Source organism: Drosophila subobscura, chromosome J (assembly GCF_008121235.1).
Source record: "Drosophila subobscura isolate 14011-0131.10 chromosome J, UCBerk_Dsub_1.0, whole genome shotgun sequence".
In the NCBI taxonomy this organism is placed as follows: Eukaryota; Metazoa; Arthropoda; class Insecta; order Diptera; family Drosophilidae; genus Drosophila; species Drosophila subobscura.
In genome coordinates, this window is record NC_048532.1 from 19,605,141 (window position 1) to 19,632,835 (window position 27,695).

General features: G+C 47.5%; 1 protein-coding gene across 2 annotated transcripts; it reads right to left on the bottom strand.

The window, feature by feature from the left end:
- Nucleotides 1-1,402: 1,402 nt before the first annotated feature.
- Nucleotides 1,403-27,493, bottom strand: LOC117894316 (adenylyl cyclase 78C). Of its 2 annotated transcripts, XM_034801287.1 has the most exons (24): nucleotides 26,830-27,493; nucleotides 16,707-17,032; nucleotides 9,894-10,357; nucleotides 9,445-9,759; nucleotides 9,066-9,382; nucleotides 8,858-9,005; nucleotides 8,543-8,724; nucleotides 8,261-8,462; nucleotides 7,965-8,098; nucleotides 7,821-7,910; nucleotides 7,601-7,762; nucleotides 6,831-6,967; nucleotides 5,749-5,889; nucleotides 5,103-5,691; nucleotides 4,942-5,037; nucleotides 4,739-4,878; nucleotides 4,466-4,620; nucleotides 3,613-4,409; nucleotides 3,463-3,558; nucleotides 3,224-3,404; nucleotides 2,751-3,154; nucleotides 2,464-2,692; nucleotides 2,261-2,406; nucleotides 1,403-2,194 (listed from the first exon to the last, which is right to left on the bottom strand). In XM_034801287.1, exons 2-24 carry the CDS (start codon nucleotides 16,748-16,750, stop codon nucleotides 2,081-2,083), a joined length of 5,283 nt encoding a protein of 1,760 aa, XP_034657178.1. In that variant the 5' UTR covers nucleotides 16,751-17,032; nucleotides 26,830-27,493; the 3' UTR covers nucleotides 1,403-2,080. The 2 variants fall into 2 exon arrangements, with proteins under 2 accessions (XP_034657178.1, XP_034657177.1); XM_034801286.1 differs by lacking the exons at nucleotides 9,894-10,357; nucleotides 16,707-17,032; nucleotides 26,830-27,493 and having other exon boundaries at nucleotides 9,445-9,796.
- Between the last annotated feature and the right edge of the window lie 202 nt (nucleotides 27,494-27,695).

Sequence of the window (27,695 nt, forward strand, 5' to 3'; positions counted from 1 at the left end):
AAATGCATACATGCATTCATATGTACAAGAAGGCAAACACATGTTGCGCCCGGTGTCGGTGGCGCCGGCAGCGGAAGCAGAAATGCATGTCGGAAAAGGTGTCGGGTATGTGTGGTTTATAGTGTGCGCTACTTTCGGTTACATATGGATTGAGGCACCACTACAAAGTCTGTATGCAGTATGTAAAGGTAAACATAATGTTAATATAATACGCCATTTCCATAATCTGCTTAGCATTATCTGTCCCACATATCTTCCTATTGCCACAAATATGCCCCAACGTTTCTGCTGTAGCGCACTTTAGGTGGGCGTTTTGGCTGGCAGACAGAGGAAGCGGCAAAACTACATTAAAAATGCACCAACAAGGCAGTGAAATGTGAAATTGACTCGCATCCATTCATTCATTCGTTCAATGTTTTGTTTGTAGCCATATGCTATGGCTCCCCCACTTCTTGAAAACCACACGCATAACAATAGAGAGAGGGAGAGAGAGAGAGAGCGCGAGAGAGGGAGCGCATTTCTTATCACAACACTGCCGCCAATAAGTGGAAGAAGTGGTTTGGGTCAACATTTGTAATAGTTCTTCTCCTTCCTATGCCTCTCCTTCTTGTTGTTATGTTGATGTGCAACCCCCCCTCCTAATCTGTGCTGTCTTTCTCTCGCACTTCTCCTCTGTGCGTGTGTGTGCGTGTGTGCGTGCATTCAAATGACAATTTGAAAGTGCTCATCATTTTGCTCAACGGAACGTAACCAACGTGGGAAGTAGGGAAGCAGAGGAGAGGATGAGCAGCGCTGCGTCAACGATGACGGCGACGTCTGGCCAGGCGGCAGACAAGTGGAATTGGCTTTCGGCTCCAGCTGTCCACTTGTCCCGTTCCGCTCCGCTTCGTTCCTCCCCTGGCCATAGTGTACGCAGACGCATTTGTGATAAAAATAGTATTTTGTGGCTGTTGCATTCATTTAAATGAATTTACGGTTTCGGGTTTTCTTTACCTCTTCAATGAGGTATTATGATTTTGAGCAGATGTTTGTGACGCAAAGAGGGAGGGGAGTGGGTAGGGAACACATGGAAATTAGATCGGAACTCTATAGCTACTAGATATCTGCTCCCTAAAGGGTTTCCGTAGGATTATAAATATGAAGTCTAAATATAGCTGAATCAAAACTCAAAAAGATGATTCCATAGGCATCATCTCATAGTCACCACGGAAATAGCTTCAATCGCCGTCCCTCTGGCCTCTTATCTCCCCCACCGCATCACTGTATTTATGGCCATGTCTGTGTTTTGGCCATTTGTCTGGCTTCCGTTATGATTACGGATCACATTTTGAATGGAAAACTCAGTTTCCCTCTCTCTCTGCTTGGATCGCTTTAATTTATCACATTTATTTGTATTAACTTTTATTTAATTACAATATTGGGTGCATAAATTTTCTTTTCGTACCATCGTGGGCTGACGTTGATCATCATAACTCTACAATTTTATATGTTTGGGTGTCACTTACAAAGCTACGACTTTTTAATGGGAAGTTTACACATAAATACACATAAAACATTATCGTACACGTGGGTTTGCCCCTTAATCTATTTACATTTAAATTTCTTGGCTCAAAAAACTGTGAAGAGATTTGTACAACAATTTGAATATTAGATTTTCTATGGAATTTATGTGATTTTAAATGGGTTCACTAATGCTACACAAAATTAGCCTAAAATGGGTATTATGTTTGTATATTTTGATAGAATTGAACAGGGCTGTAGGTCCATCATTGGCATCATTTGGTTGGGGGGGATCTTAGATTCTTAGACTCTAAAACTTTGAAACACACACAGAGAAAAGAGACACCAACTTGTGTTTAACGACTAGAACTGTGCTGAGATATAATGCAAGAAGATTGCAATCAAACTGAACTACGATTTGTTTAAAAACTCTACTAAGTAGCTTGTGGTGCCGACCGATGCAGAAATCTGCGCTCAAGCGTTAAAAATCGTTCCAAAAATAAATTCGTCAGACAGTTGCTGCTTCGTGTGTTTGGTTGTGGTTGAGATCGACTTAGACCCAATTAGTGCGCGTCGTTGGCTATAACGCATCGTTGTGACTCTTCGATATGGTCGTTTCAATCTGATCGATTCGTCGAAATGATGGCATGTAGCTGGAACTCGCCTGGGTCACAATCGAATTGTTTGAGGAACTCTGCAGGAGATTTGGGGAGAAAGTTAATGATGCTCGCATGGGCTATATATTTCTCTATTTCGTTACCTTCTTCTGGCGATAGGAACGTCCTCGTACGCGTGTCGTATTACGTCGCACGGGATTGACATGCGCGGACTTTTGGGACAGTCGAACCGAGCTGAAAGTGCTGCCACGATGTCCGCGACGAATCTGCGGCGAAGGTGTGCCAGTAGCTAAAAGATTGAAGAGTTAGGAATGGTTTTATCTGGAGTTCTTTCGCTGAAACTCACGTGTTCCGGCGATGGCTGTGCTCCGCTTGCTGGCCTGCAGCATGCCAAAGACCACGGCGCTGAAGGAGCCATGATGCGAGGTCTGACGCTGAAGATTTGGGGTCTGAGCTTGTGGTATGCCCGCTGGCAGGCGCACAGGTGAAATCAGTTGGCTCTCCGTAATGCCCTTGGGATGCACATAGAAGGTGGTCATCATGCCCTTGCCCTTGACATTGATTTCACCGCGTTTCTAGGGGGGAATGGGATTCAAGTTAGGAACTTAACAGAGCAAAGCGCGTGCCACATACCACACAAGTGTAACCCCTGGAGCAGAGCAGCTCCGCTGTGTTGGCCGACACCTGGACACGCCAATTCTCGCCCGTGGAGTCCATGCGAGAGGCCACATTCACGGTGTTGCCCCAGATGTCGTAGACGGGCTTCCGGGCACCAATGACACCGCTGACCAGCGGACCACTGCAGATGCCGACGCGCAGCTGGAAGTTGTTGAAGGCGTCGCCGTTGATCTCCTCCAGCTTCTGCTTCATGGCAAAGGCAAACTCCACGAGGTCGCACACGCTGTCCTCGGAGGTCTCGCCGCGTGCACGCAGACTCTCGTGATTGAGACCAGCGGCAGCCATGTATGTGGCGCCCACAGTCTTGATTTTCTCCACCGAAGCGAAGCGTGGCTCCTCCAGCAATTCATCAAAGTCGCCTGCAAGGACACACATGCCATTAGACAGATGGTAAGCGGGGTGGCAGAGCATTTAATCAATCAACTCACAGATAATCTCGTTCAGGATGCGTATGCAGGCCTTGCCGTTGTCAATGTCCTCGGAGTAAAAGTCCTGGAAGTTCGGTATGGAGGCGAACATAACGCCGCACAGGTTGTGCATCTTCGAATAGAGCTCGTCCGTGTGCTCGTCGGAGAGGTAGTAGGCGGCCACGTGGTCCGGCAGAATGTTCTGCAAAAAGCGGCAGTTAAATTAATGAGCCACAGACCGGGGGACAGGTGGCAGTTACCTTAATTAATGTGTCATTAAGCGCACGATTAGATTTCATGTTGGTCAGTTCACGCTCCGCTTGTTCCTTCCATATGAAGTCCAGACGTGAGGTGACCTAAGGATTGGCATTAAGGAGAGGTGGCACAGGGGAATCCTAGCTGCTGCTTACCTCCACCAATCGGGCATGATAGCAGACCATTATGAGGAATGAGATGAGCAGTATCAGCATTTGCACGCCCAGCGGCATGCCCAGCCGGGACAGATCCCCCAGATTGAAGACATCCCCCGTGCTGAACTTGAGCACAATCAGCGTGGTGTAGAAGGCCACCATGCCCAGTGCCATCAGCGCCTTGACCAGGTAGTAGAGCTTCAGCGCTGTGGCCAGCGAGACGAGGCAGAGCACCCAGGTGAAGACCAGATACTCGGGATGTGCGCACTCCCCCTCGATGTCCGTGGCTCGGGGCAAGCCATAGAGATCCACGTAGCTGAAGTTGTTCAGCGAAACGCTGTGCCCGTTGTTGGTCAGCGTGTAGGGACGATGCGACTGCTCGAAGGATTCCAGTGGCTGTGTGAGGTTCAGGGCATTCGCCAGGGTGCTCCGCATCAGCTCTTCGGTGGGTGCATTCGTGATGTTCTCGTTCATGAGAGCATCCACCAGGGAGGCGGTTGCCGCTCCCGCGCTGCTGCTGGGCGTGCTGATGGTGATGTTGTGATGAATGGTGGCCGACAGATAGACATTCAGCTTGTACTCCTTCTCCGCCACGGAGGCGTTCGAGGAGTACAGCGCCCGTCGCAGCAGCCGCGAGTGCTCGTCCGCGGTGCCAATGTACGTGGAGGAGGGACACAGCACCAGGCCAATGGCACTGAGCATGCACATGGAGATGATTACGCCGCAAATGAACAGCGTGCGCCGCTGCCGCTGATGCACCAATTTGGCAGAGTTTACCTTCAGGCAGCGTGGCAGGCCTGCAAATGGAGCTTTGTAGCTGATAGAGGAAGGAAATTCGAGGGAAATGTCTCACCTGGAAACTCTTCGGCCATCACCAGCACACAGCAAAAGGTGAGGACAACTGTGCCCACCGATAGGCATATAATGAGACGCGTACATCTCGGAATAATGATGACCTGGCACAGCACCATAAATATCCAAATGACAAACACACAGAGCATGTTGGAGCTGTGATGGAGGTGGAGACGGAAGCAAAAATCAATTAGCAACAGTTCGTTAATTAAGAACAGGCGCAGCTGTGGGAGCTGGCCCATTGTTTGCTTTCCATTAGCCTGGGAATACGCACCGAAACATATCCTCGCGCAGCTGACAGAACTTCTGCTCCTGGCACTTGTCTTTGAACTTCAGGGTCCAGGGATTCAAATACTCGCGACGGATTTCCTTGTTCGAATTGATTTGAATGTTTTGCTCTATGAATTCATCGATCTACAAGCGGGGAAAGATATAAATAAAGGTAGAAAGGAGCATTTCTGGGCTTCCTACGTTTACCTCCTCATCGAGAACTGTGACTGAAACACGATGCTCCTGCTTGGCATCCACGAGTATGGAATCGGCACGATTGAGACCCTCTTCGGGGCTGTTCAACTACGAAGAGAAGGCAGTCAACGATTAGCTACCTAGAGTGAAGCTTTAGCTAAGGATTTACTCACATTCTTAAAGGGAATCTCGGGTATCCAATCGGTGGTGGACTCATCCTCGATAATCAAACCCTTGCCCTCGATTGCCTCCGCTAGATTCTGGATGCTCGCGCCATTCCGCGGCCGCAGCTGCTGCTCCAGCGGTGCGGACATCATGGCCGTGGGTGAGGACACCGTGGACATTCCAGCGGGTGCGCCAGCCACACTGTTGGCACCCGCGTTGGCGCCAGCGCCAGCGCCGCCATTCCTCAACCGCCGACTGTCCATGGCCACGCCCTCGACCACATTGGGCAGCGAGTTCAGGGATATGTTCTTCTTCTGCTGTTGCTGCAGCAGCAGCGCGGGCTGCTGTGCGGGCACCGCAATGCTGGCAGCATACTCCAGACTGCGTCCATCGATGCTCGCGCCATCGCCGCCCATCGCGGCCGTGCCACCGCCAATGCTGCCGCTGCCGCTCGCCGAAATGGACTTGGGCAGCGCGGGCGTGGGCACCGCCGTGGGCGTGGGAGTGGGCGAGCCGGCACACGTGCCCGAGGTGGAGGCAGCAGCCACACTGCCAGCCAGGTGGGCGCTGCTCCGCGTGCCAAAGCGTCGCTTGGGTCTGCAGGGAAGTTAAAGGATTAAAACGATTCTTGGATTCTGCTCTCTCCAGACATACCTCAGCGGCTCTGTGCGCTTGATGAGGAAGGTCTTGACGTTCAGCATTTTCAGATGATTGTCCCGACTGCCGCCGTTGCCCGGCTCCACCTCGTAGGAGTCATTGAGGCACTTGAGCGTGGCCTCCGAGATGTGAACGCGCCTGCAGAGGGGGGAGAGAGGAGGAGGAGGAGGAGGAGCGGAGAGCGGAGAGGTTTCCCAAATGTAGTTTGGCCCAAAATTAAATTCAAATATTTGCATACGCTTTCAATGAATGCTGCGTGGTGGTGATTTCCCCCTCTGCACCCCACCCCCTTGCCAATTTCCTTGCCACTCAATTTTTCTTTTGTGTTTTCTGTGTGGGCGTGTGGCTGCCACCCACCCCCCAGTGTGTGTGCACCTCATAATTGGGTTCTGGCTCTTAGGGTCTGGGCTTAGTTCTTTAGTTCTTTCTCTTCTGTTCTGTTCTGTTCTGTTACTGGTTTCTGGTTACTGCCGCCTAGGCCACAATTACATCAAAGCATTTTGCATTAAATTGAGCTTTTCATTGCTGAGGCTTTTCATTTTCTGTTTTCTATTTCATTTTGTGTGTGTTGCCAGCTTGCGGTTGCCTCGAATTTCCCTCTCTGGTCGCTCTCTGGCCTTTGGTTTCCATTCTATTATTTTGGTTTCTTGTGTCTAAACACGCCAAGCCAGCGAAAATTGCTAACCAATTGTTCGAGCAGCCCACAGAGAGAGAGCAGCCAGAGGACCCACAAATTGGCCAATTAAAACCGGAGATTTCTTGGCCAAAAGTGTAAGTTGTTTAGCCTTTTGGGGTTGCAACAAGAACTACAATCGCCTGCAGCAATAAGGCAAAGTTTTGGCAAGTAATTTAATAAGGAAAGTGCAGCAGAGGCTGCTATGACCAATAATGATATTTCGTTGCATTGCAAAGTGGATCTTTAATTCCCTTTATGCTGCAGCTAAGCCGGTTTATTAGGCAGGTTCCCTGCAATCCCCAGCCCACATTTTGCTAGCCTAATTTCGATGGCAGCTCACGCAGCTGTTTCCGCTTGCTCCACCCCGAACACACACACAGAACGTGACTGGGTTTGTACTTACCCGGGTATGCCGCCGGATTCCATGTGATTTGCAATGATAACATCATTAGACCAGACGTCAAAATGCCATTTCTTGTTACCCAGCACGCCGCACATCACCGAGCCACTGTGGATGCCGATGCGCATGTTTAGGTCCACCTGCAATTGAAAGCCAAACTCAGTTCCGTGCCTCAAATATGCAAGACCAGACGGGACAGACAAGCGCCACATGGCACTTGCCACACTCTACTTTCAGACGTGCTGTTTGTCCGTGCAGTTTGTCAATCATTTAGTCAGAGTTGGGCAGTCAATCGTGAGAATGGCGCAGCAATTAGGACGGGGCCCCACCAATTATGCGACTGCAGGCGGCATAAATCCCCAAGAATCCGGGGGAACTCCTTTCAACGTTTGCTGCGGCAAGCCAAAAGGCAACAAAAATCAATTAAATTCCACCGTGTGGCACTTTGTTCACAGCTCTCTGGCAGTTTGCTGCCTTTGCCATTGCGCGTTGCCTTTTGCTCTGCTGAGATTTGCATACAAATGAATTGTCAACACGTTGCTGCTGCCGCTGCTGCTGCTGCTAGGCCAGGGTCGAAGACAGCACACACGAGATTGTGCAGCAAAAATAAAACAGAAAACCCTCCAAAACAAATACGCAAAAAAACAGCTGCAAAAACTGCAAAAAACTGGCTATTAAATTTGTCCAAAAAAAACGTGCTTAAAAGACGTCTGTCGGCTGCATTTTGCTTGCTTCACAAATTTAAATAAAATGGGACTCCTGGGGACACTTACGTGTGTGTGTATGCGCACATCCTTAATGGCCTTTATCATGTGCAGGCCAGTTTCCACGCTGCACACAGCATGATCCGGTCGCGTCTTCCAGTTGTCGCTCTCGAACTGCGACACACAGTAGTAACAGTCGCCCAGCAGCTTCACACGCAGGCAGTGATTGTCCTGTAAGGAAATTGTGTTCAATAAAGGATGGGCCCTCAGTCCCCACACAGCTACGAACCTCTGCAATGCGATCGAAACGGGCAAAAAGGTCGTTTAATATTTTGACCAACTGCTGGGCCGAAGTCTTGCTGGCCAGCTCGGTGAAGCCCTGTGAAAGGAAGGTCTTAAATATGTGTAGACTTCAGTCTGGGCATTTGCTCACCTTAATGTCGGCAAAGAGTATGCTCACATTATCCATGGGATAGACGTACAATTTGTTGAACTGCGTCTCCACTGTGGGATCTGTGCCCTTGTACATTTCGCTGCGTATTTGGTTGTTCACGATGTTGGGAAGGACTGCAGAGGGGCAGAGCAAAATGCAATGTAAACTCAAGGAGTAAAACTCTCTACAGTTGCAGCAGTTGTAAAATTACTGAGTTGTACTTTAGGCTACAGAGAAATGGGTGCCAAGAGGTTCCGCGAACCAAGCAGACTTGCCAAAACCTTCTTCAAACTCACTTGAATCCAGCAGCTTTTGGGTGCGCTGCAACTCCTTCTCCGACTCCTTCTTGTGCTCCATTGCCTTGTGGGTCTCGATGAAGGCCAAACGCTGTCCGCGATCTGTCAAATATTTGGTGTACATGCCAGCCACATTGATGGCCGTGTACAGAATGAAGTTGGCAAAGATCTGAAACAGAACGCAGTCCGCATTGATGCTGGCCTGAGGGTACAAAAACACACAGAGAGAGCGAGGGGAAACATGAGCTGAGTTTGGACTGCAGGAATGTTTACGGAATTTACCTCGCCATGCTGCAGCTTGATGATGGTAATTACGGCCAGGTGGCAGCTGGCGGTGATGGTGCCGCCCACAACGCACCACTTCAGTGGCAGCGGCAGCATGGCATACGGCACAAAGATGACGAACAGAATGTACCAGACCAGGTACTCGCGATCGGCAAAGCCCACGCCCTGGCCAACAAATCCTGGAATGGCAGAGGCCGTAGGCAGAGAGTTGTAAAACATTTATGACTGCCGCCCGTTTGAGGGCCCGGGAAAAGGATTTGGTAATTTTGATGGCCCACGCAGGTGACGCATGATTTACGAGCCAAAACTCACCCTGGATATTGAAGAGCACCCACGTACAGACCGCGGCCCAGTGCAAATAATTGTTGGCAAAGCAGCGCCAGTAGCCCAGGAAGCAGATGGCCATATTGGCAATGCCACAGCAGATGGACCAAGTAATGGCCGTGGCCATTGATTCGTACTGCAAAAAGGGATTTCAAATGAAAAGGAAAGGCCACAGAGAAGCTAATTTTGAGCCCACCATCGTGGCATCATCGGTTTCTAGCGGTCCCTGTCCCTGCTGCCGGCGGCGCAGCATCCAGACGAGGGCCAGCACAATCTTCAGCACAAAGTCCACCACATTGACGATGATCAGCGACTTTTGCCGCTGGCGGTGGGTGTACGTCAGATAGCTGCGCTCCAGCGAGCTCTGCTTGAAGGAGTTCGTCAGCGAGGGACAGAGTATGCCCTTGACCACGTTGCCGCTTTTGAAGGCCGAGTAAGTCTCGTTGTTCAGCGGTCGCTGCGGGCCACCAACAGCGATGCTCGAGATGGAGGCGCCCGATTCCAGTTCGTGATCTGCCAGGAGGGGGGAGAGAGTGAGCGCAACTCTTGGGGGGGAATCAGTCTTAAATGCTCACCAAAATTGCTGTTGCCGAAGATGCTGCAACTTTCGGTGCGTCGCTTGGGGCCATAGGCACGCTTCGCCTCCACAATTCTCACCGATTGCACTCGCAGGGGCGTCTGCTTGACCATGCCCCCCTTGAGGCCGCCACCGCCACCGCCACCGCCCCCGGCTAACATGGCCTGCTGCTGCTTCTTGCGCAAATTGGACAAAATGGATGTGGTCGAGGCACGCAGCGAGGGTGGCAGGTCGCCATTGTCGTCCATTGTCTGGGCACCGTCGCCGGGCAGACGTGGGATTTTGGACATGTCCGGCGGTGCCGCCGCCGCCGCTGCCATCATGGCTGCCGCTAGAGTGGCTATCGTTGTCGTCGTTGGAGTGGTTGCTGCTGCTGCTGCATCCTGCTGTGTTTTTTGGTTTTAGTTTCGCTCTTAATTAGTTCTAAGTGCGTGGGCACATATTGACTTACCTCCGAGGCGGAGGCGGAGGCGGAGGAGGCTGCTGCTGCTGCTGCTGCTGGAGCTGGACTTGCTGCTGTGTCTGTGGCCGTAATCTGCTCATCATCTGTGGTTTGCGCTGCGGGATTACTTAGACCCGAGCCAGCGTCGTCGTCGTCATCGCCCTCCAGTTTTAGGTCGTCAATTTGTGCCAAGGCAATGGCGCCCTTGTTGGCGGCGCGTCGCAGCACCACTCTGTCCTCCTGCTCCTCCTTCTTCTCCATCTCCATCTTGTCCGCCTCTTGCTTGTCCCCATCGGCGGCGCGTTGCTGGAGCTCTGGCGGTGCGGAATGTGCCAGCGTGTTGCTCTGTCTGCGCTGTTGCAGCGCGCACAAAGGTGTGGCGCTCAGTTGTCGCAGATGCACTTCATCCGACACCAGCTTGTCGTCATCCATGTTGAGCTGCTGCTGCTGTTGGTCCTCCTCCGCGCTTCTGCGGGGGAATAAAGACGTAAATTTCAATTTTCCCTTTGAAGTTCGGTGTCTGCATTCTAATGAGGGTAAACATTCGGCTACCACCCTCCCAAAAAGGGAATTTGTGTGGATGGTAAATTAATTTGGCCAGGTCTGAGGTATGTCTGGGGTCTCCGCCCTAAACCTTTGAGTATTTCTTTGATTTAAGCGAAACCAAAGGCGGGAGAGCAATCAAATGTGGCGCTTTGACACTCTCAAAGTGAAACATTTCTTTGGTGAATCACGGCAGGAATTAGCCAATAAATCTTTGAGTGTTTTTTGAGCATTTAATCTCTTTTTTTCAGTCAACTTTCTCATGGAAGAGCATTCCCTAGTCTCTCTCCTAACATTCCTTCACACTCTCCGTGGCTGATGAATAATTTCTTGTTTATTTGTCTGTTGTTTTAGCTCCTCCTCTGCCCACCCGCTGCGAACGGACACGCGCGCCCTGTCACACCGGATATGGTACGTACGCTCGTATGCTTTATAGCAGATTATTTGAACCTCAATTCTCCGATGCGATGCCGCAGCGGAAACACATACACAAAATGGCGGGGTAGCAGCAGGAACACTAACGGGAAAATGTCTGGGCGCGCGTTGATGTCGTTGTCATTATTCAAATTAGCATTTAGACACTCACACACACGACTGCACACAGACAGACACACACAGGAGCGTGCAGGCACGCACACTCACACTCTGCCCAGAATATAGCATACTTTTCAGGGCAGGCAGCAGAGAGAGGAAAAGGAAAACTACATGCAAGTCCAACAGCAGAAACATGGGCCATAAATCGCAGCTGAAACCTTAGCCATGCTGGGAATATCTTTGAATGTGGTACATACAAATGTACATATTTATGTACATAATATGCACGCAGCTAGGAGTACATGGAGCACATCGATTGCGCCATTCTCCCTTCAGCATTTATGCTTTAATTTAATTTTCATACAAATTTCATTTCATTTACTTTCGCTTTTGCTCGTTAGACTTTCATTAAGTGCCAGTTACGAGCATTATCAAATTGATGTTAAATCTTATCTGCTGGCCAGAGAGACGTGCGTTTATTTTGGGATTGTTGTTTGTGCACTGCCAGACGGCGTGGATCAGCTCGTATTTTACTATATTTACTGTCCCTACCAATCGATGTGTGGGACGCCAACACACTCTCCACAGTGCTGTGTGCTCTCTCTCTCTGTGCTTATCTTTTGTTAACTTTATCTAAGCACACTCCCACGCATTATATCAGTTATTATTTTGCCATAAGAACAGCAAATGATGCATAATTCTACAGCACTGACAATGCTTTGATTAAAGTTTAAATGTGGAGCGAAAATAAGCATCCAAACATTCGTTTTGCTGTTGCAATCAATTTCGTATGGAATTTTCCCCTAGCTCATATTTTCTGCAGCCAGATCGCACTTCCAGTAAACAGTCAAAGTCTGTCTGTTGTGATTTTAGCACCTTGAAATGTTTCAATCATCCAAGCGACACTTAGCAGCCTCTCCAGCTGGGTTTTCTGTTTACACACCTGTAAGTTTTGAGCCAATAAAACGATATCACATGCCTGAATCGCAAGAGATCACGTTCCGTTTCATTGATTAGCACATTGGTCTTCCACCCAGTGTTTGCACGCAGCTGGGGATCGGTGTGGAGTGGACAAAGTTGCAGGGGTTACTGTGGCGGATGAGTAATAATCCCAGAGATAAACAGAGAGCACGAAGCACACGAATCCGGTCGAAACGAGTCGCGTTTTATCGCCAGCCAGCGAGATAAACTCTAATATAATTATCGCTCATATAAATGTGTTGATAATGGCGCAACAATATTCAAAATTTGATAATAAAATCGATAAATCGAACTGCGGGACATCTCCGCTTCGAGCATATTTTGAATCACTTTTCACTTGCAGAACTTTGCACTGGAGTTCTTCCCCTCTACGTCATCTTTTTGGGTTGTATTAATGGTTGTCGTTTTGGATCTTTCTTTCCCTAAGCAATGCACATATGTTGTGTCTGCTCAACTGGTTTTTGTGTGTGTTTCACTCGAGTGGCGCTTTTATTTGATTCATTTATATACTTCGCGTCTTTCCCATTGAACTGCCATTTGACAACTGAGCGCAACAAATATTGCCATCGTCTGGATATATTGTGATACTCTGGGCGGATGGAGCGGGGCTCTCCCGCTCTCTCTGCTAGCGGCCGCCTCTCTGGCACGCTAACTGAAATCAGTTTTGGTCAACATTGTTGCTGATATGGTAATTGACGAGCGTTTGGTTGCTGGCCCCAGCGATAATGACAGCCTTAATGTTGATGATGATGATGAGTCCACGCAATGTTTATCTGCAGCTATTGATGGCTATATTTAAGGGCAGCTACACGGGAGAGGCTTTGCTGGGGCAATTTGTGCGCTGATCAGCCCTGCATCCTTTACACGAATGCCCCCCTGGCATCACGTGTTGTAGTTCCTGCTGATCCGAGTTCCTTCTTTTGTTTTATGAAATTTCCTGTTCAGCGTCTGCTGTTTGTTGTTGGGTGGATGTCAAAGGCATGTCTGCACTGTTGGCTTTTATTTATACAGACAGCCGTTGGGGTTTTAGTTTCAAGTCGCCAATCAGTCCAATCTCCTACCCTTGCTCCTGCTCCACTTTACAGCACCCAAGGGGGCAGCGCCACACAGGAAGTGGAAGCGGCGACGGAGGAGTGAGCCCTTTTTATGAGCTTTTGTTGGCTTGTTGAATTTATGGCCATAAGAAACTTGTTAAAGCACATTATTGGGTGTGTAACAAGTGCTGTGTGTGTGCGTGTGTGTGTGTGTATCCGTATCCGTTTCTGTGGCTGCTGGCTGGCTGGGTGTGTGTCTGTGTCTGTGGCTTTGTTTGCTCTGCGACTTACGAGTCTTGAGGGGAGGCAAGCAGCTGCTTAGCTAAGTAGATTAAAGTCATATTTACACGTTCAAGTCTCAACCACATTTCGCCTCTCCCAGGCTGCCTCCCTGCCTGCTCCCCGTACTGTGTGTGTGTTGTGCTCTGCGTTAAGTGGCAGCAATTAACACTTGACATATTTATGCTCAACCCAACCCACAGGGCCCTGCAGGGGTGCAACCAACGGGTGTGCGGGGGCAGGGTGTGTGTTTTCCATGCATTATTGCCGTGCCCCCAGAAGCAGCAGCATTGGCGCCTCCAACTAACAACTTGCCAAGGCCAAAGCTATCGATATGGCAACCAAAACGATGTCTCCCTCCCTCTCAAGCTGCCTATTTTATTTATTAAGCGTTTAAGCCCTTCCAAGTGTGTGTGTGCTGGCATGGGCGTGGCTCTCAGCACAGCTGGCGGGCGTTAATAAAGGTTGCCATGGTGGCCGGGCTGCTGCTGCTACGAGGGCGTGTGGTAAATATTTAGAGATAATTAGTACAAGATTGACGCAAGATGATTGCCAAGGGGACGCTGCCTGTAGTGGATACATTCCCCGATTGCTCAGAGTCATCAGAATTAAGCCAAAAACTATTTCATTACAATAAACTATGATTATGGGGGGATCATTGATAATTAATTTAAGGCACGAGGCCAGCCAAGGAGTGCCACAAACTCAGCAGCAGGTGTCCCCTGTCCCCTGTCCCCTGACCCCTGTCAATGACTGTGCACTAAGCAGTATGAGTGCGAGTGTCCACCTTGCCCCGGTTATGGCCACTGTCTATGGCTACTTCATTTAGCTAAGAGTTCAGGCACATAAAATGCCCCCTCAAGGAGTCGCCCGTCGCTACTTTGGCCTCTGTGTGTGGCTCTGTGTCTGTTGGATTTGGGTTAATGTTGTACACTGGTCAACATGGGTGTGCAAGCCACAGAGGACAAAGGACAGGCGCAACAAAGCAGAAAATAGCAAAAAATTACTCAACGGCTCAGCGGCAGAGAGAAAACCCATAAAAAAAGGCCACAGAGGCGGAGTAGGGTGACCCGCTGGAGGTTCAATCAGAGTCGGACTTTAGACACTTACAAAATGCCATTATTTGGCATAAAGCGAGAGCCTCGCTACGCATTATTATGCACAAAATGCGCTTAGGCTGAGAGACGTCTTTGATGTCCTCTTTCTCGCACTCTGGCGGCTCAAATCAAAGCGTTTCTATTTGACGGACTGCTTCTGATTTGGGTAAACACACATAGAGGCGGAGTGTCGGCATTTCGGGTCGTGTCCGGCATAGAACGAGCAGCAATCAGAGTCAAGGAGCAGCCGAGCCCCAAAAGCAAAGCAGCAACCAACAAAAAAGAGGCAATAAGCCGTATAAGTGGCCACTTTTTAAAGCAGCAATCAAGTTACCAAGTATTTGCCAGCCAGTCAGCCCTCCGTCCAACTTCGTGCTATTCGAAAGCCATTAAAATTGACAAATTGTGCGCCCGGAGCCGCAAAATCCTCGCTCCTCCTCTCTACTGATTTTTGTATTCCGCGAACATTTTGACATTTACCAGCGAAATCTTGAAAGGGAAACACGAAAGCGACAGTGCAAATGGCAATGGCAAAGGGCGGAGTGTGGAGTGTGGAGTGTGGATTCCCCATACAAGTTGTGCCAGGACATGGCTATTTATGTTTACGGTTAACTAATTAGCTTCCCCGCCGCACAGAAGTCGCGACTTGCGGGCTGCAGCAAAAGTTTTCCACCCATTAAAAGTCGCGAAATGTCTGCCAGCTTCTGCTGCGGCTTCATTGTTGATGTGCCTTTCGGGGAGCGACTATTACGACTTTGATGGGACGTTTGCCAGGCATAGCTGAAGCCTTAAAGTAGATGCTAATTAGCCTCGAAAGACTGCCAACTATTGCTTCTGGTTTAAGGATTTATTGCTGCAGTTTCTCATATTTTTTCTACCACTCTTAGCTGCAGCTCCTTAAGGGCATCTACCAATTCGTTGTGCAGCATTTCGCCTGTCCGTTTGTCATTAAAATTTCCCATTTTATGGCCGGGTGTTTCGCTATGCGGAGATCCGCTTGGCTTCTACCTAGTTTCTGTGTTGTCGCCTTTGTTGTGGCTCCATCTTCATAGCTCCTTCTCTCTCTCTTCTCTTTCTCCTTCTCTCTGCCTTTCCCTGTCTCTGATTTTGTCGCTTGTTGTTTACTGGAAGTACAAAATTTGCATAGAAAAAGGAAATTTGCATGACATTAAACAGACATTTCAGGTCTGTGCTGACTGGCTCTAGCCGCTTCTTCTGCTCCTTCGATGCAAAAATGCTTCGACCAGGCCCAAAAGGGTGCTGCCAAAATTATATGCGTATTAAATTTGATAGCCAGAGAGCAGACTGTGGAGAGGTTTTTATCCTGGCGAGTCTTTAATTTAATGGGAATGCAATTCGTGTAATGGCCCCGCCCCACACAAAGCCAGCGTACAAGTTGGTTGTCTGTGCATTATTTGCAATTAAAAATGCATAATTCGATTAAGTCCCGAGCGAGCAGCACCGTCCTTTTGCCGTGTCACACACACGACAAGCTCTTTTGTGGTTTAAATACCCACCGAAGCGAGTGGACAGCCGAGGCCATGTTGTGTTTGCTCAAAGGAATGCGACAGAGAGGCTAAGGAAAGGCATAACTGAGGGAGAATTAATAGCTGTAATATTTAAGAACAATATTCAAAGGCAAACAAGTTTACTTTGACTCTTTTTTGGTTAAGTTTTCAGCAGAGTTTCCCCAATTAGTGAGCATTTCGCAGTCGTTATCCCATTTGAACCTGTGGTTTTTTTTCTGCATTGCCGCAAAGTGCAAAGTCAGCGACCACGTGGCGTACGCGGCTTTTGGTTGCTCTTTAATTGCTAGTGGTTTCTGTCACACACACTTAACGCTGCCTTTTAAAGGCTTGCGCGAGTCCTTGCAGCGAGTCGCTCGTGGGGGGCAGGAGTCTGGTATCGAGTGGCCTGGGAAACGGAGACGGCAGCTTTGTCAGACGCGTCGCGTCGTCTGTTGCCATTTATAAAGCATAATTGAAATACGAGATTGACATTGAATAGCTCCTGCCCCTCCCGCGCCTTTGTAGTGCCCGTTGTTATTGGTGTTTGTCGCCTTTTGTTGCCTTGGCTTTTCATGTGCCACAAACTGGCATTGTGTTCGGATAACACATTGTCCCGTGGCAGCGGCGGGTGGGGTGCGGCAGGAGTTGTAGTTCCATTTAATTGATTATTGTGGGAGAACAAATAACGACTCTCAGATTTATTCTTCATTTGTGCTGCAATGGCATGCCGCAATCCGCACAGAAGCTTTAAGAATGCATGCCACAACATTCTGGGGCACGGCACACACTCAACCTCAACCTCGACCTCAACCCAAATTGTCTGCCTGCCTGTCAGCACTCACCTGAGGCAAATGCGCTCCTCCTCCTCCTCCAGTTCGACACTCATTGTGCGTCTATTCGGATGCTTCAGCTCTCCACCTCCGGCGCCCGCTGCTCGTCAAGTGGGAGTTTTAGCTGCCAGCGACAGCGAGAGAGAATCCTTGAGCTTGACAGGAGGTTTTTCCCGACCAACCTCCTGCTGCTGGCCGTGCTTTAAGCCGCCGTCGCCCCAAAGCGTTTTAAGCTGTTGTCAATTTGCCTAATGCTGCCACAAAGTGTGGGGCAGGCGGCCCCAGGTTCGCCTCTCCATTGGCGACAAATGTGCAGAAGCCAGTGCCAGTCCGGGAATCTGTAAACAGATAAGCAACAAATCGCATTTAGCATTCTCAATAAAGCTCCGAGACTTTGCTCTTAAATTTAATGCAACAAACAAATAAAGAGAGAAAATGTCACTGCCACTGCCACGGAGGAGACCCTCGTGTGGGTCTCCACTCACACAGTTAACAATGGCAGTATATAATTTAATAAATAGTTGCAGTTGACAGATTTCAAGTGGATATGGCTGCGACGAGGCAAGGGCAAGGGCAAGGACGAGGACAAGGAACAAGGGACACCAGCGAGGGGCACTACACGTCAGGCAATGGCAGTATACATATACATATATACATATGTATGTGTATATATATATAAGTATGTAATGTAGTACCTATAGAGCTGGTGACAAGTGCAAAAGTGTGCACAAGAAGGTGGCATAAAAAACAAACGAAAAAGAAACAAAAGCAACGGAGAGCGAGAGTCGCAGTAAGGAAGCGCTGCTTGGATGCTCTTACAAAGGAGCGCAGAAAGTGTAACTAAGATTAATATTTCCCAGAGCTGTTACTGCAATTGTATCTAAGATTAGTTAAGCTTTTTCCTTACTTTTATCAAACATTTTTATGCCCCAAGTGCGAACCACAAACCGAGCATCAAATTGGCAATGCCCGCAATCGGTGGCAAAGCAAAATGAGCCTGGCAGAATCGTTATGGCATATATATACATATAACTATCTATAACTGTACATGGCATATATGTTTGTCACTCTGCTACTGTGCCATTTAAGCTGTCGCCCCGCTCCGTTATTGGGTGGCTGTGGGGCATGCGAGTGTCTGTTGTGGTGCCCCAGCCCCAGGGCGGCACACAGCAAACACTAGAAATGTCAAATGTTTTTTTGCTCAACACAGGAAGAGGCAGCAGCAGTAACAGCAAGAGGAGGAGCAGCATCAGTAGCAGCATGGACCGTACAGAGGCTGCTTTTTATGTGTCGCCCTTTGGCTATGGCAGTGCCAGTCCAAGTGGCAGCAACAGCAGCACGGAGCACAGGCAAATGGCGCAACATGCAACATCAAGTCAAATTCAATCAGAGCCTGCAACTCGCTGGCCACTTGGCCACTGCTATCTGCGGTCCGCTGCCTGCACCACAATTGGATGAAGCCAAGGCGAGGACGAGGCCGCTTATTATTGAGTCATAAAACACAATTAAATGCCATTTAACAGGATGCACGTAACCGTCATCAGACAGGGTGTCTCTTAGTCCTCTGCAATTTCTCATCATAAATGTGTGACAGCTCCGGCACCCCCTTCGCTCCATCCCCGCTCCCATATGCTGAGCATGTTTTATTGCCAGCGTCGCATACTTATCGTGCACATATTTTTTATGTGCAATGATTTATGTGCATCCTGTTGCTCCGCAAGGATCGCGATTGGGGGGTGGGCATGTGGGTGGAATACTTCTGAGGATATTCCTGGAATTTCCGCTACGCTTCTTTAATTTCATTTCGTTTCGCATCGCATCGTATCGCTTGCTCTTCGTTTTGTGACAATGTAACCAGCTTATGCCGTTGCCAGCCAAGTTTCCGCTTGGTCTAACGTGTTGCCCCAGTCCCCAGTCCCCACACCGCACACCCAATGCCCACCCACACGCAGTGGCGATGTCCTGTGGCAGGAGTGGCCAGGACACAGCCCCCTTTCTGTTACCCTTTTCTGAGTCGTTCTTAAAATTTGTTTAAAAACATTTAAATGCCCTCGCCCAAAGGGGGGCGGGAAACAAAACTGTCAGCGGCAGTGGCAGCGACGCAGCAGGTGCAAGTCCCGGAATAGGATGCCACAACGCATGGCAGCTCCTTTTGTGTATCTCTTACACACACACACACACACACACACACACACACACACACACACACAGAGACAAAAGAGTTTATGGCACTTGGAGCATGCAGACAGGGAGAGGGCCAACAAATTGACTGTAAATATTCTTACGATTGTTTTTTCTCTGTTTTTTGTTTGTTTTTTGTGCTACAGCTGAGTTGTAAAAATTTTGCGAGCTGCGTCAAAATGTCAGGCATGTCCCGGCAGCCGATTTATGTCGCATTCGGCAAACACTTTGTTTGGTGTCCTGCTAGCCGTTCGCGCGGCTGCAAAATAATTAAGTTTTTGATTCATGTCGACACCAGTGGGCACAAAGGCGACTCAGCTGCTCATCGTGCAGCGGGGGAGCGGGGGAAGTAAGAGTAGCTGCCAGGGACATCCATGCGGACAGGCCAAAAGGATTGCAGCTGGCAATTTGCTGCCTCCTGCTGTTCCTTCTTCTGCTGTTGCTGCTGCTGCTGCCTGCACCTTTTGTTGTTTGCCACATTCCATGCATTAAGCCAGCGATTTATGTTGCATGAAAGGAGCGATAAACAAACAAACGGACCGCAGCATGCCCCCACATGCATCCAGCAATCGGAGTTGCCCACTGGCCACGGCTTATCCAGGCACGGCCCCCCCCAGCGTGCACCCTGGACCTGCTGCAGTTCCAGTTCCAGTTCCAGTTCCCGTTACTGGAGCAGGTTGCCGGGCAATTATGCGCTTCTTAAAAATAAATTAATGACCCAACGCGAATAAGAGATGGCCAGGGGGCCACGGGGCCAACGTCCACCAGAGAGAAGGCCAAAAGCAGACACTCCTGTGCAGGTCCGAGAACTCTCGGAAGCCTTTTAATTAATTATTGCAAGCGCCAGCAGTTGGCACAGCAGAGTTGGGTGTGAAGTGCTCTCTGGATAAGCTCCATCTAGGCAGGGGCCACGAAGTGAACAAACTCTTTGCGATCATCACGGTAGAGGTTGTTAAATTATCTATTTAATTGCGTTTTAATTAGGGCTATTAGCAGGTTTGAAATTGGTTTAAAGTGTAAATTTTAAGAATAACTTTTCTTACAATTTTTTCTCCATTTTTGCATTTTCTTTTCGATATGCCCGAAAATTCAATTAGAAAACCTTTGCAATTTTTGCATATTTATTTGCCATAGTTTCTTGTTACAATTGATCAAAAATTCATAGCCGTTTTAGTATATTTTTATGCCAGTTCTGTTTGCATTTGAAAATCAATTAATTTTGCACAGCTTCAGCTTCCTTTTGGCAATTAATTATAATCTAAAAGGTTTCATTTTTGATGGATCACAAATTAAAATTGGCATAATTAATATTTACTGCTGGCAGCTTTAGTATTTAGCATTAATTTACTTGATTTCAATAATATATAAAATATAAACAAATGCCAATCCGATTCCAGGCCGCTTCTGATCGGAAATTGTTGCATACTTTCAGGCTTTGCATTTTAGATGCTCGAACGGCGACCATTTAAATGACATTTAAAACTGATAAATAAATATTTTCGTATAGCGCGCGTGTGTGGGTGGCAAACATAATTTATTATTCAATGCGTTTCCATAATTAATTAGATGCTTGCTAGCTGACAGCGCTGCAAATTGAGGCCCTAATTGAATTGGGAGGAAATGCCCGCCGCACGTGCATAAATTGAAACGTTTCCAGAGAACGAGCTCGCTGACGGCTGGCGGATGGGTGTCGCTCAGCATTGTGTGTGTTTACGCTTTTGGCAGCACATTTTTGCCATTTACCACTGGCTATTTATTTTAATTTTGCCCCGCAAAATGTCTGCTAATCATGGCATACGCTCGTTTACATTATGCGGTTCGTGTTTTCCTGTCTCTTTTCCTTTTTCCTTTTAATATTGTTGTTGTTGTTGTTGTTGCTGTTGCTGTTGTGGCATGCATTAGCTGTGACTGCATATTGCATGACTTGCCATAGAAATGCTTTCACAGGTGCCCCAAAGCAATGGCATTCCGGGATTTACCATTTAGTATTTTATCACTCTTCAGCGTAAAGTTGAATCATTCGGGATTTTGGGAATGCAATGAGAAATATCTGGAGTATTCCCACAGCGATTCCCCAATCATTGTTTGAATATTCACACACATCAAATATTTGTAATGCGACTGCTGTCAAACGACTCAATAAAACGTCGACTCGCCGCAACTGCAATAAAATTCAGAAACCCAACAAAATTATTTACTCCAAAAAAAAGCGTTCACTTTTTATGAACCACTCAAAAGGGAGTTAAACACCTACCCGGGGGTTTTCATCGTATTAAACTTGAATTCAACAACAAAGCTGTAAAAATGAAAGAGCAAAAGGCCACATCAAACGCATTGCACTAAAGCCCCGACATTGTAAGCCTCCCCTTAGATCCATCTTTTGAGATCCCAACCCTGCCAGCAATGCCGCTCTGCAATGCAGAATATTGTTAAATAAAATACGTTTCCGAGACAAACTCAACAATTTGTGGCATAAATTAAACGGCCAGAGGAAGAGCCAACTGAAGGGGTTTGGACTGACTTTGAGTGACGTTGAAGCGTGCCTTAAATTATGATTAAACAGGGAATTAAATGGTTTGTGTTTAGCCTTAATGGCAGCATAGCATCATCCGACACAGCACACAGGCGGAAGCGGAGGACGCCGCTCCACTGGCTCCGTGGCCTGCCTGGAAAATTAATGAAAACTGTGCGAGTTTCAATTATGTTTTTCTACTCCTTGCCATGCCCCTCCCTACCTCCCTCCCTCCCTCTTGGCTGTCTCTTTTGCGCTGCTGTTGTTTGGACAATGACAAACTACTTGCCTGTGCATGTGTGTTTGGATCATTTTTTTGTATACTTTTCGTTTTTGCTATGAAAATTATTATCTTCCCATTAATTTTGGACGACCACGTGCCACCTTAAAGCGAGAAATTCAGTACAAAATTAACTCGTTCTTCGCTGCTCGTGTGTATTTAATTTTTCAATTATTATGTCTTTATGGCTGTTTGTCTTGGCAGCAACTTGCCCATTTTATTTTATCGTTTCTTTCTCTGGCTTTCAGCTTTTATACATATTTGGCTCAGAAGCATTTTATGTGTGTGTGTGTGTGTGCGTGTGTTTGAGTGTGCTTTATCAAAGCCGCAGCCCGAAAAGCGAGCGGCACCAGAAGATGGGTAAATAAACGGGCAAACCAGGAAGATACAGGGGCAACAATGGGGCCATGCCATGGGGCTCCTCCTCGTTTCAACTCAAACAAACCCATACCCCCCGTAGCTGTACCTTCAACCTTTTACAATAATCGAATCGGAAAGCAACAATAACTTGTTGAGAAAAACACTTGTAAATTGCACATAAAGCAATGGAAAAGTTCTCCAGTTTCTTGCACAATCATTTTGCACTTCAGCAAAGATGCAGTTGCATGAATAAAATATGCCACCATGGGGACCAATTACACACAAACATTTCTAAGGATAGATAACTCTTAGCTGCAGCTCGGATCAAGGTAAAGGGCCTGCTATTATTTCTGCTTGCAGTGGAACTTCTCAGCAATGTATGGAGTGGAAAGCTGATTAAAACATTCAGCAAAGTTCCAAGCAAAGAAGCTCCTCCTAAGGCATTCATTACAGGTAGAAAAGGTTACTCCTTGGAGCATCTTTAGTGAAGTGGAAAAATGCAAGAAAGTTGACGCTGACTTGAGGTAAAAAAACAACTCCCCTAACGTCAGATTAGCCGTAGATAGACACAATTTCCAATACAGTTTTTGCAGCAAAGTTTTCAGTAAACTGAAAGAAAAACTGCAACTTTGTCGACTGGTCGTCTGGCCCTTGCAATTGCAGTTAAAGTTTTATATTTTTCTGCCTCACTTCCTATTTTTTTCTTATTGTTTGCCACTTGAGCGGACTCTCGACTCTTCGATGCTTTGTACCGCTTGGAACTACGCTGCACGGTCGCCACTTTGTGCCCAAAAGCAAATAAACAGCCAAACTGAATAAAGTGAATTTTTATCAGCTCCACAAGTAAATAGACAACAAGATATTCTTGGCAACACGCCCCCAGCCCCACCAACTGCTGCTTTTGGGGATAGACTCGTGTGTGAGTATATTCATGCTCGAAAATTGAGCATTTTAATGGTCTGCATGCGAGTTTGAATGGATTTTGCTCTGCTACAGTGCAGGCCATTAAAACGGAATAGAGGGAAACAGGCAAAAGGGAAAGCAACTGCCAGCCAGAGAGGGGTGTAAACTAAACGCTGAAGCAAGGCAGATTCAAGTATTCTAATGTATATCTTTTAATATCTCTTAATGTATCTCTCCTGCTAAATGGCAGATATCTTTGCGTTGCAGTTTGCTCGCTTGACTGCCAGTGTCTAGCGATGTGTGACTCATGCGGAGGTCTCTCTCATATTATGACACTCTCTGCTTAAATGGCTTTAATGTGCGGTGCCTTTTAAGGCAGCCAAAAGCTATTACAAACCGCCAGATCGATCAGCGACTGCCGCGGCCCCCACTGCGAAATTGCATTGGAAGAATGCAACTCGGAGGCAACAAAGTTTTCCAGTTCAATGAAATGTGGACTCAAATCGAGTTAATTAGGATTTGGTTATTAATTTGTCTCAATTTCTGTTTGCATCAGTAAATTTGTGCTGCCGAATTCCACGGGCATGTCTACTATAAATGTATTTTTACAATTTGTTTATGTTTTTTCTATGGTTTTTCGGTGATTTTATCGCCAGCAGCGGCGGCTTAAGTGATTTCGGGGCGCATTACGGCTTTCAGATGTCAGTGAAAGCGGAATTGTGTCTATCTGTCTGTCTGTCTATCGGTGCAGGAGGACTGCAACTGATGGAGCAACTTCTCGACTGCCATAAACCGCGAACCGGGCTAAAGTTTTCGCCCAGTTGTTGCAGTTTTCGGTGGCTTTTCTGGCATTGTTTGGCTTTTCCTCGTCCTCGTGCCTTGTTTTCCACCGTTTTCGATGGCTGCATAGCCTTGGCAGCAATTTGAGAGACATAAACAAAAGAGGTGGAGAGAAAAACAAAAGCAAACAGAATTAAAAGTAATTCTGGCAGCGAAATTGGAACACTCTTTCGCGTCTTTGATGCCACAAGGAAGTGTAATTCTGTGCCTACTCATAAGATATCTTTTTGCCTACTGTTTCGTGTTGATTTCGTGTTTTTATTACAAATATTTCCAGCTAGGAAACACGCTCCTCTTCCATTCACTCCGCTTTCTTTTAGGCAATTGCATAGCTGACTCCTGTTTCTCCCTCTGCATTGTATCCGTCTTTCTGTAGACAAGCTGCCTGCTTCAAGCCACTAATACCCTTTGCCATAAAGTGCATTCCGTAGTCAAAGCAAAACTGCAATTGTTACGCGGTTGGCCATTGCAGCCACAAGTTGTGAGCGCGGCCGAAACTAGGCTACAATGTTTGAGCCACAGCCAAAAGCAGCAGCAGCGGCAGCAGCAGCAGCACCACCAGCAGAACAAGAACAATTAGCACAGCCCACAGCTGCCGAACCATAAGTTTTTCTTGGCAACAGACACACCGACACTCGCACACAGGAGGCAGTTAAGTTCAGTTCAGTTCAGTTCAGTTTCTGTTGCTGTCTGGGGAGCGGTTTACCAAGTCAAGTACGAGTCCCGTCCCGTTCCCAAAAAACTCTTGGCAGAGTTTCGTCTGGTCTAGTCAAAAGCTGAAACTAAATTAAATGCGGCTGAGGGGACAATTATTCTGTCATTTATCTGTTGCGAGTAGGGTAAAAAGTAGCCAAAAACTTTTGCTTGATTCTCCCTATCTGCCCGTGTATATCTGCGCCCCTGTGCGGTAAACTTTCCCTGTTTCTTGGCTGCAGTGAAAAGTATATTAAGTATACGCCATGACATCCAGTCCCGTCCCTGGCGGATACTTTACTTTTATTTACTTGTCGCTGGGCATATTAAATTCCTGCCCCTCACCTCGCGCTGCTTCTTCGCTCCTGCCCTCCACTCTGCCCATTAAACAGCCTAAAGTTGAATGAATGAAATTTCACTTTCAAGGCCTTTCCCATCGAATTACGTTTGCTGAGGGCAACGCCATCGTCGTTGCCGCCACGCGAATTGAATTAAATTGTGTGATTGAAGCATAAATAAATTCATTAAATATGTTTTTTTGCCCAACTGAAATACCATAACAGATTCCCAGTAAATGTTTGTCTGGGTCCAAAGTTTCTCGTTAGATTTCTCTTCCGCCCCGAGGCATTGGCATTTGTTCAACAGGTTTTTGATCCACTTGCCAATGCCGGAACTCGACCTTCTTGAATGCGTCTTATTGATTCAATCACAAAAATAACTGCAGGATGTTTCGGATTCCTCTTTTGTACTGGCGTCTGTGTGTCTGTCTGTGTCGTGCCCCTGGCTGTGGCTCTGGCTCTGGCCACTCGTTGGTGCATCTTGTACTTGTATCTCAATGTCAAGGCTGAGCTTGAGCCTGAGCCTGCCTCATTATGAATACATTTCAATTGCCATTGGGTCTGACGAATTGACAATGAATCGGACTGGAAGGAATGGCAGCTTATTCTCCATTTGATTGGATGAGAAAGTCGCTCACAAAAGCAGATAACTATCCCACAGCTTAACATGGTTTGGGTTCATCTTTGTAGCTATTAGCACAGAGAGTCCGAGCCCCAGTCCTTGACTCCCTGCTCCTTCCACAAAGGAGCTTTGGCACCCCACTTAATATGCAACATTCGGCCCGTTGGCTTCATCAACGTCTCTCGGGTTGCTTTTTACCTTTTAGGAACTAATCCTGGCACATGCTAGCGGCTTAGCCGCATAATGCGTCAAATTGCTAATTAAGAACTGCAGTAGTCGCAACTTTTTTCCCCTTCTGTTGGCCCTCACGATTAGTCGCCCTGTCATTAGGGTGACCCTCACACCACAGAAACTCAGTTTTTGCTTGCGTGTTCAGACATGACCAGGCGCACATTTGATTATGACAAACAGGCTCACACACACAAGCACACTCGCATACAGGACCCTCACACACACACCAATTAGCCAAAGGCGTGTCCTTTAAGTCTGAAAAGTAGACTATGGTTTTGTGTGTGTTGTGTGGACTTTGGCTACAGCTACTCGGAGTACAAGTTTATTTGGGCCAGAAATTGAACCTACTGCCACAATTTGTGTCACGTCACAGTCGCAGCAGTGGCAGCAAAACCAATTAAGAGCTTAAAGATAGAGCCGCAACGGGAGAAGGATTATATATAGACCGGGTGGAGGCTGCACATGCCTATTTTTAGGGTCAACGCGCGGGGTCAAGCACATCACCTGGCCAGACCAGACACCAGGCAGCAGCCAGCAGCCAGCAGGCAGCTGAGGAGTCCATCAGGGTCTAATCAACCCTCGGATTCGTGCATATTTACAACCTCAAAATGTATTTGCGTCTACGAAGCCGAAAGAGTTGTGACGGCTCCGAGTGGGTTGGTGTGTGTAGTCGCAGGTTTTTTGGAAAACTCAGCGAGGCTGCAATAATGCGAATTGATTTTCATTGCCAGTCGTAGACGACACCACAACAAGCTACCCTACAACAGGAGACAACATGGACCCATTCCAACGGCGCATCTAATGAAATATCTGAAAAAACTTTGCAAAAATTTCGAATTTTACGCCTAAATACTTGGGGAAATTGTTGATTTGATTCTGGCCGCGTGAAAACTTTTTAATTAATTGGCCCCCAACTTTGGCGAGGGGCTCTAATTTTTGTGTTATTGCTGCTCGTCTGGGCTTCCGGATGTGGGATCTTGGATAGGCCTTGCCTCGCCTTGCCAAATGTCAAAACGTGACCCAAAAGTTGCTGTTGCCGGATACGGACGTGACAGTAATAGGTCATGCTCGAGTCGATTCGTTTCGATTTGTCGGGCCTTGCTGGCCGTATCAAAAGTTTGCTTTATTTCATTTTGATTTGATATTTTTTTGGTTTTGTGGCCACATAAATTTACCTTCACTTTTGCGCTGCTCAAAGTTGTTTTTACAGCAAAAAGTTTTGATGTTTTTATTTGCAATTTACAGGACTCGGGCGTTCGAGTGAATAATTTCATTAATTTGTTATCAATTTCAAGCGGTTTAGTGTCTGTTGATCCGTAAACCAATGCAACTTTTTCACTTTTACTTTAAAATCACTTTAAAGTATGCAAATATTTAGCCAAGTTTCAATATTTTCCTGTGTTTTTCCTAGGTTTTTCGTCGATATGCAGTGTAACCTTGATTTTAATTAGAAATTAATCGGATTTATGTAAACTTTGCTTGGCATTTGTCGCACAATTTCCCGCCGGGAAACACTTTTAGGGATGGGCTTCGGCATCTCCATCGCTATAGCCATCGCCTCAACGTTATTCAATTATAATTTCTTTTCAATTAATTGCATTTCAACTAATTACGCGCACTTAGCACCTTGGCTGGCTTTCAAACAGGACGCGAACGCGCGCCCAAAACGGTAATGGGACGGTTACTGGACTGCTCCGAGTGCTCGTTCCGGTTGGTATGTTGCGATGACAATGCGGCGTGTACGCAACTTCCTGCCGCACAGCGTCGCGTTCTTTCGGCTACTGAGCGGTTGCGCTCGGTGCCGACACAACGAAATCAGGCGGCAACGAGACTTTGGAAGCAACAAGCGCGCACGCTGCTAGTCCAGTGGGTGAACCTCGGGGGCGCCTCCGATATTGGTTAACCGTTAGCAGTGACATCATCGGGCGGATGGGGGGTGTTGGCTCAGTGTTAGATGCGTAATTAAAATGTCTGCATAATTAAATATGGGAGATTTGTTTTTTATCTATTTGACATATTTATTTATCGCATGGACCGAAAA

Bases quoted from the DNA above. Each gene is read 5' to 3' on its own strand.
- LOC117894316 (XM_034801287.1), bottom strand. From the start codon at position 16,750: ATGAGTGTCGAACTGGAGGAGGAGGAGGAGCGCATTTGCCTCAG. The intron at 8,099-8,260 runs GTGAGTTTGAAG...GCCCCTCTGCAG, and splicing joins CCAAAAGCTGCTGGATTCAA to TCCTTCCCAACATCGTGAAC. The intron at 4,879-4,941 runs GTAAACGTAGGA...CCCCGCTTGTAG, and splicing joins TCACAGTTCTCGATGAGGAG to ATCGATGAATTCATAGAGCA.